The 17608-nt window shown below is 40.9% G+C and overlaps 1 protein-coding gene across 1 annotated transcript in view; it reads right to left on the bottom strand.

The window, feature by feature from the left end:
- Positions 1–4018: 4018 nt before the first annotated feature.
- Positions 4019–17608, bottom strand: part of SNX4 (sorting nexin 4) — a 32822-nt gene continuing 19232 nt past the window's right edge. Inside the window, exons 7-14 of the mRNA XM_039555125.1 lie at positions 17052–17124; positions 15455–15516; positions 13915–13980; positions 9961–10050; positions 8624–8723; positions 7741–7886; positions 6252–6366; positions 4019–5907 (exon numbers count right to left, since the gene is read on the bottom strand). Coding sequence (XP_039411059.1) covers positions 5860–5907; positions 6252–6366; positions 7741–7886; positions 8624–8723; positions 9961–10050; positions 13915–13980; positions 15455–15516; positions 17052–17124 — 700 coding nt within the window. The 3' untranslated portion in view covers positions 4019–5859. The remainder of the gene's footprint in view (positions 5908–6251; positions 6367–7740; positions 7887–8623; positions 8724–9960; positions 10051–13914; positions 13981–15454; positions 15517–17051; positions 17125–17608) is intronic.

Below are 17608 nucleotides of genomic sequence, written 5' to 3'. Positions count from 1 at the left end.
CAGTGATGAATCACCTGATGGAAGCAAGGAGCAGGTCAGTGGTAGGCCCTGCACGGTTCCAGGCAGCCCCAGTGTGGTCAGGCTGGGGGAAGAGCCACTCTGAACACAGCAGGAACACCAGAGGTAGCTTGAAATCAGCAGCATGACCTCGGTGGCTAACAAAATCCACAGAGGAGTGCAGGGAATGTCACACAGGAGTGGGAATGCTGCTGTGGCTGTTGCAATGCCCACTCCAGGTTGGCAGATGCCAGAGGAGGGGGATGTACAGCTCTGTCATGTGGCCTAGGAGGGACCTTACTGCAGCTCAAGGAGCCCACAGCTCTTCCCTACTGCCCTCTGAGCATCTAGTATCTGTGGGGCCATCAGAGGTGAGCAGGCAGAAGCCACCAGCACCTCACTTGGAACATAATCAAAACAAAGGAGACTGGAAATAAAGTCCGTCCTTTTGGCCCCAGAAACAACCATCATGAGACTTTGCCTCTCTGCCACCACACACTTCAGGAAAACCTCATTCAAAGCAGCACTGGGGCAGGGTGACTTTGCCATCTCTTACACAGGACTGCAGCTTGCACAAGTGGTCATGGATCATTCCTTCTGACCATGCAGCTGGCACCACATCCAAGCAGTTATTAAAAATAAATAAACTTTTAGAAATACTGCTAGCTCAGAAACCTCTGTGTCCAACTCACGGCAGTGTTTGTGCAGTGTGAAAGGCACTCAAGCTGCAAATCACAGTGTTACACACTGCGTTATTAACAGCAACCTACAGCAGGACACGAGCTCAGCACTAAATCCTGCATGGAAAACTGCTCCAGATCACCCATCCCTTTGTATTTAGGCTCCCATTACACCATGGCTGTTGCACTGCTCTCATATCTCTGCAGGCCAGGAGGAGAGAAGGCGGCCTTGACCTCCCTCCCGCAGCGGGATCCCGGATCCCGGATCCCGGGCCCTGCGAGCTCCTGCTGGAGACCCACCAGAGGGCGGTCGGGGTTGCCTTTTCCCTCCGACGACATCATTTTCCACCTTTGCAGCCCGGGGAGCCTCACCACAACGTCGCTTTTTATCTTCTGCGGCCACTTACAGCTGCTTTCCGAAGAGAATATAATTGGTGTTATCACATGCCACAGATAGGTACAGATATCAGAACTGGCTACAGATGAAGAAGCTATTTATTATTTGGAGTCCCTAGGATGATGGTGGTACATGGGACAGCCTCTTTTAGAGCTGCATCAGACAGCAGGCCCCCACATCCCATGGTTAATTATGCTGGTGTTTATAGGACTGGAGTGCCCACAAAGTTTGTGCTGGGTTTTTGAAGTCTGAAGCTTCTTCTCCTGTTTTATTTATTCAGAAAGGTGAAAAATACGATATTAAATATAGATAAAAGATATTAGACAAAATAATATCTCCTTCTGAGCTATATTACACCATAATCACTGTTGATCTCAGCTGCAGGACCACAGCCATCATGACAAGTTTCAGTCAGATCATTATCATTATACTACCATTAGTATTATATAGCTGCCTTTGACAGCTCTTGAAACCTCCTTTACCTCCTGCTTTCATCTTCCTTACTTCTCCAAAACAAGGACAACAGTGCTGCTTTTTCCTTCTCCTGCACAGCCCAGCCTGCAGGGACAGAAGCTTTCCATCTGTTCTTCTCTCCAGTTCCATCACCCATCCCATCTCTGCTGTCCTTCTTCCCTGCCTCATCTCCTTACCTCCTTACCCTCTTGTGTTTCTCTCCTCAAAACCTGTCTGCCCTTGTGTGCAGCTTAACCCCATCCTTACCTGTCCGAGCAGGGCACCATCTCTCCTTACCTCCAAATACTCTGTACTTCCACTATCTGAAGCTGTTTTCCTCCAAAACAACCCCAAATCCTTTCCAATTTGTCTTTGTTTCATGTTTTATGTATGTTCTACAACCAGTCAGAGCAAAAGATTCTTTTTGAAGAAAACACAGCATTAGGAAGGCCAGTCTAGGTAAGCCATTCAAAAGCAACCAAAAGGCAACCAGAAAAAAAAAAAAAAAAACCAACCCCAAAAATGTTTCTCCTCTGCATTGGACCTTCAGAAAGCCAGAATCACAAAATCACTTTGGTAACACTGCATCACACCAGGAAGCATCGGAACACAGCAGCCAGAGAGTCACAATCCTTTGCTTACGCAGGAACTTGAGGTTCTCCAGACTGCACAAGGTACCCGTGGCAGTGCTATTGTGAAGGGGACACAGGTGACCCCCCTGTTTCAGCTGGAGGGACAACCAAGCCTCTGCCACTCAAGAGAGACATCTCTCTGCTCACGGCTGAAGTCAGCATCCTGCCTGCCCCAGGGGCCGCCCACAGAGGGAAGCGGCTCACACCACTTTCTGTCCTGCACTGCCAAGGGTCTCTCAGGAGATGGGATCCTTAGGGAGAAGCCCCTGTCCCAGGAAACACAGCTCTGCTGGGGAAGCAGGTGGGAGCACGCCAGGCAGGAGCAGACAGGAACTCATGGCAGCAGCAAAGCGAGTGCTTACAAAGGCAACTGCTTTTACTGGTGACACACAGGTACTTGGATTTCACACCAAGGCCTGTGCTCCAAGTTTCCCAGCTCCCATTCCACTTGCTTCCTCTCTTTGCATTATTTCTAGAGCAGCCCTGTGTGGGGATTTTCATTACACATTGTGCCTCCCCACAGAGCTCTGCAGGCAAATACAAGACAGAGGCACCAGGGATGGGCAGAACAGGAGGCATAAGGAAACGTGGATTAGAGCCCAGCCCTGCCCTGCCACTGTGTGACAAGCACAGGGCATTCCCTGTAATCCTTTAGGCAACATTAGAAAGTGTTTCTTAGTTCTTGAACCAAGATGAACAAAGGAATTTCAGTGGTAGGGAGAGTGATACAGGAAGATATCCTGAGCTGCAGTGCTTCCAGCCCAGCCAGCTGCTCTGGGACTGCAGCCTTGCTCTGCTGGCTCTGCTGCGTGTTTGGCCCCAGCCAACACTTTCCTCTGGCTCACCTGCACAATGCAAGCTCCTCAGTGTGGCTCGAGCTCCAAGATTTGCTCTGCGCCTGCCAAGGCAGTCCCTGCACACGGCTGCCAGGTTAACAGTGCTTGGGCTGACGTGCCAGATACTGAAATAATACATTAAAAAAAGAGAGTTCATGAAACTCTATCTTTCCATTGCAGTTGGCTCCCTCACCCCTGCTACATTTCAGGAACAGATAACAGTAGCAACTAAAATGCACCGACAAGACAAGGTCCTGCTAGTAATGGGGAAGGTCAGAGATAGCATGAGCAGTGATAATCCACCCAGCAAAGCTTCCTGCAAGAAGCAACAGAATCAGCAGATCTGATGATCCAGGCAGGTGAACATTTTCATATACAAGTGTTTTGTCAAGATTAAGTTAAAATGTTCTTCCTACCTGCTACTATTCTCAAGGCCTTCCACCAATTTTTGATGTTTACTGGATAACTGGTGAAGTGGAACAAGTTACAGGAGTTAAATCCACACTGTAACTGGAAAAAGGCACACTTTGCAAGTGTACATCTGTCATGTGGGCTCTGTTACCCACATGGAAACAGCCAGTAACTGACTGGTTTCACCTTAAAATGTTGAAAAGCTAAAAGAGGAGAAGCCTTCACTGGTTGCTATGATCCCCAAGTACACAGACCACATGCAATGCTTTTCTGGAAAGACAGAAGTACAAGAAACAAAGTTATTGCAAATTACCCTTAATTTGCTTTTCATATAATTTCTGTCAAATAATGCAAACTGTTTTCAAAAGCATCTTCTCTTAACCAGACGGAGACACACACGAAATTCAGACAGCTGACTGGTAGCAAGGATCTAATTTTGGCCTTAAGCACTATGTTCCTCACCTAAAGGGAAAGCTGTGCACAATTCACTGAATTTTAAACCAAAATTTGGAGGCTGCTTGAGAGCTAAGATGGACAAGAACCACAAGAAATCAAACAGCACTTTTCAGAATAGGAAAGACAGAGTTTTTTACAAAAAAAACCAACATAACAAAAATATCAAAGAGCAATTTTATTTATCTTATTTGGCACAAAACTTACAAGAACTGTTTTGTTCCCTTCTTAAATTTAGTAGAACTAGCAAGGAAAAAAAAGGCATACTAATACATTTAAATGAGCTGTACAGCAAGTGACATGTGGAAGGAGGCACCAGAAAGATCTACCAAAAATCAAAGTGCATGAAAAATACCTACTCTGAGCGCCTCATGGTATTGTATTAAGGCACCACTCTTTTAGAAGGTTTACTGAATACATCAAGTGTGCAACTTCTTGGTTTGGAATGTAAGAGTCCTTCAGCCTGTATCAGGACCAGATACTGCAACCTCTGAATGGAACAATGTTTCTCCTTGCAGATGTTAAAGAAAGAGACCTCTTTGTGCCCAACATCATCTCTCAGCTAGGCATGTCACTGTCATATGCTTTGAAAGAGCCAACACAGGTTATCAGAGTACCAGCATTTTACTTCAGAGTTTTAAGCTGTAGTGTGCACCAGACCTATGCATTCTTTACAACGGTTTTATAGAAAAGAAAGGTTGAAGAGACAAAAGTAACATATGACATACCAGTAAATACATTTAGATAGTTTTATCAAAAGAACATTTAAGGACTTTCTGGAGTATCTCTTAAAAAAAAAAAAAATCTGAGTAGTGTTATAATCCAAAATAATTAAATACACTTTTCAACAGATTATTACAAAGCTTCCTTCAGGACTAGCCATCAAGTCTGACAAATTCCACAAGACTTCAGGAACTTTCAGTAAGGATGTAGAAAAAGCCCAATATTAGACAGTGGTAAGAGATTTTCATAATTGGAAACATTTAATGCAAACCCTGTAACTGCAAATCATGTTATACAGGTGTGTATATACATACACACATACACACACTCACACACACTGAAACATCATTACAAGGGCCAAACAGACACCCTGGTTCATTGTGGGTTCTGCACATCACCACTCTGAAGTATGACAGAAGCTGCACTAGGTTTGTTATTTCAGCACCTTCATTAAGAACTATTTGTTTAAGAACCAAACCACTTCAGTTACAAGCTGCCACAGGCCAGATTCACACCAAGTGTAAACAGGTTCCAACTGCATCTGCTTCTTATCAGCTTTGACTTTGGTTTTTCTGCTCAGCTGGATCACCAGTCTCCTTTACTTGCAGGAAGTAGTTTAGTAAGAAATCAATGCCCATATCAAAACTGAAGTGGGAACCAGTAAATGCAGAATATTGTTATCAAACCACTGTACAACACCTCTACTGTAGAGAGTTTCAAACATCTCAGGAGTTTGAGACTGCTTAACCTGAACTCTGGAAAAACATATTTCTCTATGGACATGCAAAGGCATTTAAATATGAACTCTAGGCATTACAATATCTCATTTTTTGCCCTCTTATGGTGTAGACCTCGAGAACACGACTGTGTGCCCCATTATAAAACCAAAGCACCCTTGAGCATTAAAAATTCTAACAGTAAGGGCTGGAAAGAAGGGCATCTGGAAGTGATCTACACATTACAGAGCATGGTGTTTCACAAGTCTCAGAACAGTTTAGTTCATACTTTCTGGGATAACTTTCCCAATACCTTTGTCCCAATACAGAGCTGTAGTTTTCAGTAACTCTTTTACCCCTGCATTATTTGCTACCACATATAAAACATGCCACAGAACTGGCAGTCAGGGCTAAACATTTAACAACATGTCCTTTTCATCCTTTATTAACAATTACATTTATTTCATGATTTGTATGTAAGTCATGTAGCAATATAACATTGGTGTTATACACTGTGCTTCCGTTCTCTGGCACTTGGAGGAGGAATTCATTTCCAGATAGTCACATCTTGCTGAAGCATTCCTTTGCATTTGTCCAAACCTGAATTCCCTTTTAAAAGAACAGTTAAAAATCAATAGGCGGGAATATATTCTATTTGCAAACCTCATCCACAACTTTCTTCAACAGAAGACTCTACAAAGAAGTCAAATAGAACTTCACAGAAGAATAAGGCAGAGACCACATTGAAATTGGACCACACTGTCTATTTTATATCTATATCTACATATATCTCAACATTAACATGTCACTGAGTTCAAGTAGGATGGAGTATGTGGGAGGCTTTATGCTAGTGACTTCCAATCTTCTGTGACTGCCATGTTCCCAGTTACTGACAGGCTGCATCTCCCCACAGGACAAATACACTGGGCCAGCCTTATCCAAGCCACACGTACCTTTTTGCACATGCTAATCTGCATAACAGCGTAGCTTATAAGTGCCTCCTTCAAATCATGATTCTTCTGCTCTTTAAACCGTTCAATGTCAGCCCAGGCACTTTTCACAAAGTCTCTGAAATTAAAAGCAATTATTTCTGTTAGAAAGTGTTAGACAGTGTTGCACCCCCAGCTCTGGACACTCAGCAGAGAAGCTATGTATGACAGAGTGCTCCATCTTTCAGTCAGTAAATCCAGTCCTGCAATTATTATGCATCCCTCAGTGTCCTCATTTTACAACTGGCACCGCTACCTAATTCCCCACCTTCTTTTTAAGGTTTTTAACCTAGAGAATCAGTTTCACAGGATACATTAGGATGTTTGTTTGGTTTGGTGTTTTTTCCTGAGGAAGCATCACTGCCATAGAACTAGCATAAGTCAGAATATACTTTTTTCCTCCAGATTCTGCTGGTGTAACTAATTATCTCTATGCCAACATTCAGCACACAACACTGCGTGTTTCTCCTTCAATTGTCAAGCCAGAATCTTCATGTCTTCAGCATGAAAACTCACTTGTTGTCAGGATGTGAGACAGTCAAGCACAATCAACATTTACAATGTAAATTTAACTTGGACAATTAATTCACTTCAGAAATTAATTTTGCTGGTTTGGTGATGTGTAGTCAGGTCTCCTTAACTAAAATGGATGCATGTATCTGTAATTCATGCTTTGATTCGTGCTGGACTAGCATTCACTCGGAAATTGCTTCCAGAGCTACAAAAGCACATCTCCAATACATCTGCCAAAATTATTAAGATACTGCATTTACTGAATGTCTTGTTGTTTTGAACTAGTCATGAACTAGTCTTATCTTTCCAGCTCTAATGCTAACATATCAGGAGATACCACGTTTACCCTTTGTGTTATATGACAGACATGCTTTGACAAAATCCCATTGCTTTAAGAACTTTAGTTCCTATTTTTCATTTTTGCATACCTAAAGAAAATTTCATTAGAGTACCAAGAAGCAGTTACTCAAACACAACACCCCAGACCTTCTAATCTCTTTCAAACAGGAGTAAGGTGTCCCCCATATGAGAAGCTGCAGAATATGGGCTCAGGACCCTTATACATAAACCAAACCGAATACTGTATTTGAAGCAAATCAGCTTTTGAGTCTCAGCCTATTCAGCTGCAGACCTCCAAGCCCACCTGCTAAATATATTACTAGTGGAACATAAAAGCATGCAAGTCAGCTATTAGAGTGGGCTCAGGAACTGGGAAAGTCATCAGGTTTTACATAAGCCATTCACTCAGACCAGAAGCTAACTGCATGTACTGCACTTTATTTCACAACTTGCAGCTGACAGGAGCTTTTATAGACAGCTCATAAACACCAAGAATATATTAAAAACACTTATAAAATGCAAACACCTTCAAGAGCATCCAGTCAAGGACTTTTGCTAAGACAAGCCCTGTGTTTTCTTTGAAACAGTCAAGCCCATTTACCTGCCCTCCAGATTTTTAGACTTCAGTTGCTCTTCTCCTTCCTGTATCTGCTCTTCTAGAACCTTTATCTTGGCTTCCCTCTGCTCAGGGGTCTCTTGCCCAAAGAGCTTGCTGGTCATCCCCTTCAGGGAGAAGGTTCTCACAGTCTACAAAAAACAAGGATACTCTAGGTTTGGGATTCCTGAGCACAGCCACAGGACATCAGGTGACATCAGCATTTGTGCTTATTTGGCTGATTTTTTGCTTTAACTTCCATTTCATTAAATGATAAGTAGCTCTGGTGACTCAGGTTAGACTAAGCAAAGTGGGGGGGGGAGGTAACTTGATGTTCGAATGCTTTAAGGCTGACAAGGGTGAACTTTCAGAGCAGCCTTCCTAGTGAAGTAGGAAAGAAACAAAGAGAAACAAAAGCCATAAAGGTGTTCCATAAAGAACACCAATAGATCCAAGAGCAACATTAAAAATTCTAAAACTGTCAGTTACCATTTTCAGATAATATTTTAGGTAATGTTATCTCCCATATAAAATGGGCTAACACAACGTATCAATAACGCCCACTGTTCAAAAGGCAAAGGAAGCCTTTCAGAATTCCCAAAATTTTCATCTTTAGGATAGAGTTGTCTGTGTTATTCTGTTCCAGTCATATTTACTGCAACTCTTTACTTGCTCAGTATTCAATAAAAGAAGTTTGGCACAAACAGCTTATGTCACCAAGAACCAAGTTACTTTAAACCTCACATGTCTCCAGCTCACATGATACCACTTCTCAAAAGCAGCAGCCAGCATGCTGGTGCCATTTCAATATCATTCTAAGTAACTTGGCTCAAGTAAAAAATAAATTCAAAAAGAGGCATCTTGGAGAAGAAAGTGGAAAAAGACTCACTCCTGTTGCCAGCTCCTCACACTGCTGTTTCTTAGATGTTAAGTCCTGTGCAGCCATTTCCAAATCATATTGCATTAGTTCATGCTTCCTGCAAACTGCCCTGAAAAGTAAGTAATGAAAGATCTGTCACGTAATACTTTGCTTTGCTACATTTCCCTCCATTCACACTTTACAAATAGCATCATGTTTTGTTTGTTTTTGACAGGAAGCACCTCCAGTTATTCATCTAGCCCAAATTCAACAGCCCTATCACAGACTCCATAACTCTGCAAATGCCATAGTTAAACAAGCTTGGATCAAAGTATAAATAAAGTTCTTGGTACAGCAGCATTCTTCTCCTCTTTTTAGACTCATTCTGAGATACACTCAGCAATACAAGCCCTACCATCTCCTTAAGGACACCACTGTAAAATAGTTTAATTCAAAATACATTACAGAAATATCACAGCTTTAACAAAAGATACCTGGAGATGGTACCTGTCACAGCAGCAATCTATCAGTCAATCATAAAATTCATCACATTTTCTTTTTGAAACAATGAAACAAGAAACTGTTTCTAGATTCATACAGTGCCTTTCATCTGGAAAAGAGGAGTTTCCTCTGACCACCTGCAGTAAGTCCCAGTCCTGTGTGGGCTGATGATGCTACATCCGTACTCCACAGCCGGAGGCACATTCATCTCCCAGAAGAGGCTACCAGTGCTCCAGGTTCCCACACAGCAGCCCTCACACTTGCCAACCCAATCCTTTACTGGACCTCTCCAAGAGGTTCAGAGCCAGCCCTTGCAAAGCACAACAGCTTTAGGTACAGTCTTACAGTATAAAGCAATTTGCTTTTTTGTCCATGCTTGTAAGGGGTGACTGACAAAGACTAACGTAAAACAAACCAAAAAGTTGGTATTTAACTGTGTAACACTGTGCAGCCGATGGAAGTTATACTGGGCACTTTGAAAGCTCCTGGGATTTATAAGGGCTGAAGCAGCTCTGTTTGGCCCATCGCATTTGAACGCTGGAGCTCTTAGCACATTGGGGCACTATCACACCAAAAGCCAAGGAAACAGTGGAACCAAAGGAATAAATAGCATTTTCTCCCATAGTATACAGATTTTAACATTTCTGTCTTTTCACTTCTGATCAGCCCAGCTCTAATTTGTACTGCCGCTCACACAGCAATCAAATACAAGTAAGCAGTATAAGAAACAAGAACATGGAGACCCCACAACACTGAAATTTTCCCTTCTCAGAGAACAGAAGAGGATAACAGACTAAATTAAGCATCAGCAGCACATTAGAGAAAAGGACTACAGCTTCCTTTTGAGCTTAGACTTCTGCACATACCGCAGTGCTTCTGCATAGAAGAGATATTCCTTCAGCTGATCTGCATAGTGTTCCTCTTCTTCCAGTATGTCATCAATAGAAGCTGCATATCTAGTGAAAAACAGCCACAGTTAAATGTAAAGCTGATTAATTTAACCTTTAAGGATACACATCCAGTAACAAGGGAGACCTGTTTGACAGAAACACCCATGGACAAACAGCAAAGAGCTTCCAAACTTGCAAAAAGGTTTTTTCCTTTGTTTTTAATTAAACTCTGAATCAGCTAATGTCAACATGCCCGTGGGCCTGCTTCTTTGGTTGTTACTACAATGAACCTTTCAACAAATACAAAACCTATCGTAAGTCTCCTGCTGAAGAGGAGGCAGCTTTTGTTACAGGAAAAAACCCCAATTTATTCCTTTTCTTCAGTAGACAGTCAATAGGCAGCACCAAGACAAAAAAAAGACATAGTGCAGAAGGAATCCTTCAAGGCTGAAAGCACTAAGGCCCAGGAATGTGAACATCACACCTTCTGAGAAGCAGAGGCTGCTTTCATGGCTCATTATTCAGCATGAGTACAAGATAACTTACAGTGGTGCCCTGAACACCACAACATTAAGTCCCTTCAGCTCCTTCAAAGTCTATAGCTTTGTCTACTGTGTAAGTCAAACATATTAATTCAGAGCAACAGCAAGTTTAACCCTCTTTTTAGGGAGAAATCTGAAGTACAAGGGCTTGGACCAAATCTGCAGCTCTTGCATTCAGTAAGAGTTTTGTTATTTAGACTGATGTCTCCTACAAATGGCAAAAAGCACTTTATTTTTCTAGTTGATACTGCTTATTTGACAGTATTTAGTATGTTTGTGCTGATCAAGGTGACTGTCTGGGACACATTTGCAGGGACAGCCTACAGCTAAGAGGTAACTGCTCATCTCACTTGGCACAGGTACAGAAATCAGATTCCACTTTAGCCCGGCACTCAGGGCATGTGCCACTGGAGATAACCAGGATGAATGACATCCCACACAAATACCTTCATCTATTCTGCTAACTCAGTCTGGATTCTCAGCTATGTGGCAATCTCTCACACATCTGCAGGCTCTCTGAAGTGAGCATATGTCCATTCTTCTCTAGCAACCAGCACAATGTGACCCAAATGCTAATTATGGTACCTCTTGGCTTTCAAGTTTTTGCAAAATCTTTGCATTTTTCCTTTTCCTGGAGAGGATATGCCTCTCCAGTAATTGGCTCTATAGAAGAAGTGGCAGAGTCTCAAGCTGAAAGGGAACTGGTAACATGAATTTGGGAAGCTTGAAATTATGATGAGTTGTTTTGATGCTCTGTGAAATCAAAGACATGGCACATCCAGGAAAAGCCCTATCAAGGCTCTTGGTGATGAATAAATATAACATATGAAGTGGTCAGTAACAGCAGACCAGTTTAAGTAGAAGGGATAAAAGAACAGAGAGAACAAGAATTCACACCATGAATCAAAGGAATAAGTCAAAACTGTTGAAAAATACACTTGTTCCGAAAAAACCCTGCAGCCACACAGGTCATAAATGGCTTACCCTATTTTAAGTTCTGCAGTGCAGTAATTTTAGTATAGTGGTTAGATTTCTCAGGGCAGCAGATGGACTACATTTCATTTTCAAGTAAAATCTAAGTTTAGAGCAGTGCTAGAGCTCATCTGTGGCAGATGACTCTCAGAAAAAAAAACCAAAACCAAACAACCAAAAAATCTCACCAAACAAAATGCTACCTTACCTAGACAGGTTTTTAAACTGAGTATAATTTGGAAAAAAAAATATTATTAAGACAAGCTACATTTCTGACTGCCTAACTTAGGTAAACTAGGAAAAGTGTTAAAGAGAAACATTGCAGTAACTTCTAAAGGCACCTGACATGTTCTCACTCTTTGTGTAAGCTGTCAACTAAACCTTTGTTTTGGTTTAGACTGGTTCAATATATAATGACAGTCTAGTTGATGCAGAGATAAAGGGTCACTCATTAATGGAAAAAAGGACAGAAGTCAAAGGTCTGGCATTATTTTCTTTCATCTTTTAAGTGCTAGTTAAAGCCATTCACTCCAACTTTCTCAGCATACTCTGTCACTTTAGCAAGCCTCATCTTGTAACACAGCCCACACCCAGAGAAGCTTTGGGATGTCTTCTCCAAACATTTAGCAGTTATAGATCATACTAACCAATAACAACTCAAAAGCTTAAATAAACATCTAGTAAAGACTACAGCATATGAGGCAGATAGAGAATAATTAAATTAGTTTTGAAGTTTAACATCTATATTAGGCAACCTTCTAGAAGTAGCTTTATGTTGCAATAAATTCCTGCCTGATATTATGGGAATGGTAACTGAACTGGTAAGTTGTACTTTAAAGAGATTATAGATATGAACCTTATTGGTAGGAGACCACATGGGTCACTGAATGAGTTCCTGAATCTCACAACTGCTGCTTCCTGCTTGGTGGTCATCACTGAGGGATTACTGTTGTACAAGAGTGCCAGAGCAGAGGAGATGACAATGAAAGCTTCATGCAGTGGTTAAAATTACCCAGAATACCAGTTACCCACTGCTATTACTCTGGATCTTTAAGCCCTAACTGTGTTACAGACAGAAATATAAATATTAAGAGTGTGTGAGAAGGTTCGACCTCCCAATTGAGAAGTGAGACAAGTTTCTTTTAATTGGTTATGCATTTCCAGGTGTTTGACATCATGGCGTGGTGTATCTGAACCACTGAAAACCTACTTGCAATTCCTTAACGCCACTATATTATACCAAGTTTTCATAATCTCTTCAATTCCTGCCTGCCGCAGAAGGTGCTTAACACCGTATTCCACCCCTACTTCAATTATTTTTCTTCTGAAAGCAGAGTGCATTCTCCATTGCTTTATTCTCACCAGAGCCCTCTGCCTTGAAAATATTACAGCTTTTCTTGGATGGAAGCCACCCCATGAGCCAAAACACAGAAATGTGAATAAATTATTCAGAGGGGGTCAAATTCTTAAAGATTTGATAAAACCAGAATTACTCTGAAGAAGATGAGGGCATGGCTCTTCAAACCCTTCCACTTGACAAGGCCAGTAACAATTGACAACCTGTTAACTTGACAACACCAATAACAATCAGGCAGCAGTACATATGTAAATCTGTCCTATAAACTAAACCTGAGAACTTTATTTCCACACCAATTACACCTTATTGGTAAAAATATTGCATGAAGTGTTAAACACCTTCCATCTCTTGCTGGAGTTGTTACTTATCTGTTGTGTGGGATCACAGAAGAGGAATCAGAGTGGTAAGAAATGCTGTTTCACTTGCTATATATGACTACCTGAAAAGCAGAAGTCATGAGCCTAGAATACCACTTCTGTGAGCACTCTCAAGTGCTAGACTCTTATTTTGAAGGCTGTGCTTCACATACTCTGCCAAATGACTCTAAAGATGCAAAGAGAGGATTCTTTACTTTATTATATCCAGTCACCGTTTGTTTCAAGAATCCACTGGAGTTTTGGTGCCGATTAATTAAATTTCTTAACTCCCTGTAATTAAGTCCAAATCTGTGTACCATCTACTGCATGGTACAAAATGCTGCTATCAAAACCAAATGGATCTCATCAGGTCTGCAGTACATTAAAGTTGTATTCCACCAGTTTCTGGCATAGTAGCTTAAAAAAACCTGGAAGGATTCCAAACACTTCTACGATTTCAAAATAATAATAAAAAAAGAAACCCCTCTGGTTCTCCTGAGGCTTTTTGAGCTACTTAATACAGTATATGGATGCTAAAACTGTGCCTGCATCCAAGTCACAGAAACACTGTATACTTAAAAACAATGCACCCCCAACTTTCTCGGTACTCATATGTACTTTGGGGTTGAGGGAAAAGAGAGGAAAGAGGGAGAGTTCCACATCTGGCTTACATCAAACTATCAGATATTCAGTCAGTACTTACACATCCATGTGGTGGCCAGCACTCTGCAACCCATCCCCCATCTCCTTTTCTATTGCACTCCACTCACTGTAGGAAAAACAAATGAGAAACAACATCACACATGAAGGGTAAGGGAAGTTAATAAGCTGCATCCTGTATAGTTTCTTTCCAGGTGACACCTGAATGGAAACTGCCTCAAAGTTAGACTTGGTCAAACTGTTTTCTTTCTTTAAGGAACAGCACTAACAATGTGACAAGGCCATTTATGGCACTCTGTAATACAAACAATTGTCCCTAAACTCATCATCACAAATATATGTAGTTTGGGATGGGTTTTGAGCATAATCTTGTTTAAATAGCTGAAACTCTATTTAAAACAAAATCAAACAAACAAAACCAAACCACCTAGCACTTAATATAAATGGGACAATGACAATGATGAACTTTCTGAAAGAGATTTTGGTCTCACCAAGAAGAAACTAAGCTTTCCAGATTTACAGGATATCAGATAGAAGCCTCTCATTCCAAAAACCAAAGGGTGGGATTTGACTTCTGTAAGCATTTTACTTCTCCTGAAACTATTTGATGTATGTAGCTTTATGTTTTCATAGTAGACTGCTGTTTAGTTCTAGTCATGAAAAAAATACCTACTTGCAATTGTCTCAACTACCTATTTACATTAGGGGGATTATTTAGATAAAGAAAGAAAGAGAGCTACAAAAAAGATAGCAACAGACTTGTTCTGGACATCCTGGTACGTACACTGCCATTTTAATTGTGTTCTTAGCTTTGAGAAACCTTATGAGAATTCTTAGTTACAAGAATTACACCCACAACTCATTTTACAACGAAAAAAGAGGTTCCCCTTATATTTCACATGATTTATGTGTAATGCATCTATTCTGCCCTTCACTTTTTCATACACATTCCACTCTGCTGATGTTGATATTTGTTTGTGTTATTACAGAACTGCACCTAATTTCATTTAAAAAACCCCAATGAGAAAGACATCTGCAATCCATTAACCCAGAGAATTAAATTTAGCACTTGAACAGTGTGTAGAAGCAGGAGGTTTCCCTTAACCAGAAGTTTAGATTCTTGAATTCTCCAGTGAGATGGAAAACTTGAGCATGCAATTCCCTCATATAAATCAAAAAAATTATTGGCAAATTCACTTACAAAAGATACTAAAATTGGATAGATATAATTGTTGACTTTTATCCATTAAAAGGACCTAGAAGCTTTTCAGAGACAACTGCATGAAGTACAGTGAGTTACTTTCTGAAGAAACAAAATGCCAACGCAGCAGCAGAAGGCCTGAAGGTCTGGCATACAAAGCAAAGCTGAAGTCTTCCACTAGAGACTAAGCTCAGCAGATCCAGAGATCTCTGCATGCAGCACAGAAATCTCATTAGCACTACAATACAGAGTTTTTCAAGATAGACAATGAAATGTTTCAGATATACTTTTCAAAAGCATAAAAACATAACCAAGAAATTCCCTTCTCTCTCCCCATAACTGTCTATGTATGTATGTATATCAAAACTGGATGAACTCTTACCTGAATACTCTTCCGTAGTTGCCATGGACTTTATAGACACCATAAAGCCGGTCTGCTACCCTCTAAAACATTTTAGAGACAGGTTTTGGTCATCAACATTAAGTGTAATTGCCTTGTGAAAACCCACATACACAATCCAAGTTAAAGCCCTAATGTTCTTACACAGGTAAACAAGATTAGGCCTAAATCTAACCTAAGCCACTACTGAAAGGAAAAAAAAAAAAAAAATCAACAGCTTTAAGTCCTGGAAGACTGAAGTCACAATCAAGGCTATGTTGAAAATTAGCATTTCAAATCTGTCTTTGGAAGTGCTCATTGATAGGATATGTCTGTGGAGACCATAATCAAGTTCCTTTCAGTTTTTGATAACCAAATATAAGGCATTCTTCATCCAAATAATGCCAAATTTATGCACACACTTGTTTATTTAATTTAGAGATGGCAAGCCAGAAGTCCATCTTGACATCAAGATTGTAGGGAAATCTTTAGTAAAATTCTAACAAGTGATCCGATTTTTCCACCCAGTTGAGTGAACTGAGGGAAAGGAAATGAGCTATCCATTGCAGGACTCATTGCTCAAGCTAGAGGTCATTTCAGCTGCTTGGAGTGTCAGTATCTGCTGCAGCCAGCACTACAAAGCTGGCAAAACCTCAGAAAAAAAGACACGTGTACACTCTGAAGTGTGAGTTGTAATCCAGATAATGCCCTTGCAATCATGATGTACCAAAGAATGAGAGTGAAGTTCTGCAAGAGCTACCATTATTATTATTATGTCTGTCACAGCAGTAGTAAAAAGGAAACATAAACAAATTGCCCAACAGATCTCACACACACAACCCTGAGAAAACAGGACTGTCTGTAGAACACCACTCTTCAGAGTGATTAATTCTCTCAAGAATCTGAGTTTAGCAGGGCAATCCATTACCTCTCTGCCGCACAGGTCCATCAAAAATTAAATCCCTGTTGAACATACTAAAAAGAAGTATCATGCTCTCATTATTGGAATTTAAATTTCCTATTACCTTTTTGTGTCTTTAAAAAAATAACAACCTTCCACTCTCAACCCACAGAGTATCTTAATGCACAACATAATTGTTGCCATCATTAAAAAGACTATTATTCATTGCAGATCAATGAACGAGCCAAAAAAGAAAACACATACTGGAAAGCATAAAGGATTCATACTACAAGCTCAGGAAAACAATTTATTATATGTCTGACCAGAAAACTGTGTTGAGGCCCTTCCCAAACCAAACATCCAGCAAAAGTAACTTGTCTGCTGAGCAGAGAGAAGCAGACACCTCAGTCCTCTTTAAAATACCTCCCTGTGGTACGTGACCATCACAGGACAGGGCCGATTAGCAACATGCACTGTCAACTCAACCATCATATCTGGAACTCTTTCCCCCTCCCTAATCTCTACAAAGTCAGTGCCCTCACCTCTTGCTGTCTCCTGCTCCACACTCCAGAGACAGACTCCCTCAGGCAAAACCGCCCTTATTCTAGAACACATATACCACTTCTCTTGACTAAACAAGAAATACTGCCTTATAAATAAATCATACTATTTGTCACGACACACATGGGAAATACTTACAGCTCTGACTCGCAGAAGGTGTGATATGACGGACTGCAGTTCATCGCTGTAGTGTTTTAGCTCAGTAAATCTCCTGGGAGCAGGAAACAGATAGTACATCATTAGCCATCATGAAAGCAAGCTTTCACAGCATGCACAATAGAGCCACAGCCCTGCGGCCAGCGAAACGGAGCCTGGGCTGTGTTGGAGTGGAATTAGCTGAAGACTCCTGAAGAAGTGACTGCTGAGTTTAATTTCCCCAAAGTGAACAAACACCCCAACACTTGCATGTCTTCTGGTTTTCTAAATGCAAATGTTGAAGGCTCAGATCAAATTAAGAGATAAAATTTTATGAAATGAAAGTAGTTAGCTGAAGTTATTACATCACTGGTTTGTTGTTTGGGTTTTATAATGGGATTTATAAAAGCAAGGGTTAGTGAATATGAAAGCTTCAAATAAAAACAAAGCCAAAATCTGCTGAAGCATATTTCTTAATAAAAGCATGTTTGCATTTCTGACCTGACAAAGATACTTCACTTTCAAGTTGCCTCTATCCAGTTTTGGGCACAGCTTTTCAG

This window comes from Corvus cornix, chromosome 7 (assembly GCF_000738735.6).
Source record: "Corvus cornix cornix isolate S_Up_H32 chromosome 7, ASM73873v5, whole genome shotgun sequence".
Taxonomy (NCBI): Eukaryota; Metazoa; Chordata; class Aves; order Passeriformes; family Corvidae; genus Corvus; species Corvus cornix.
The sequence above is the reverse complement of the archived record's forward strand: the minus strand, read 5'-3'. Positions and strand labels throughout refer to the sequence as shown.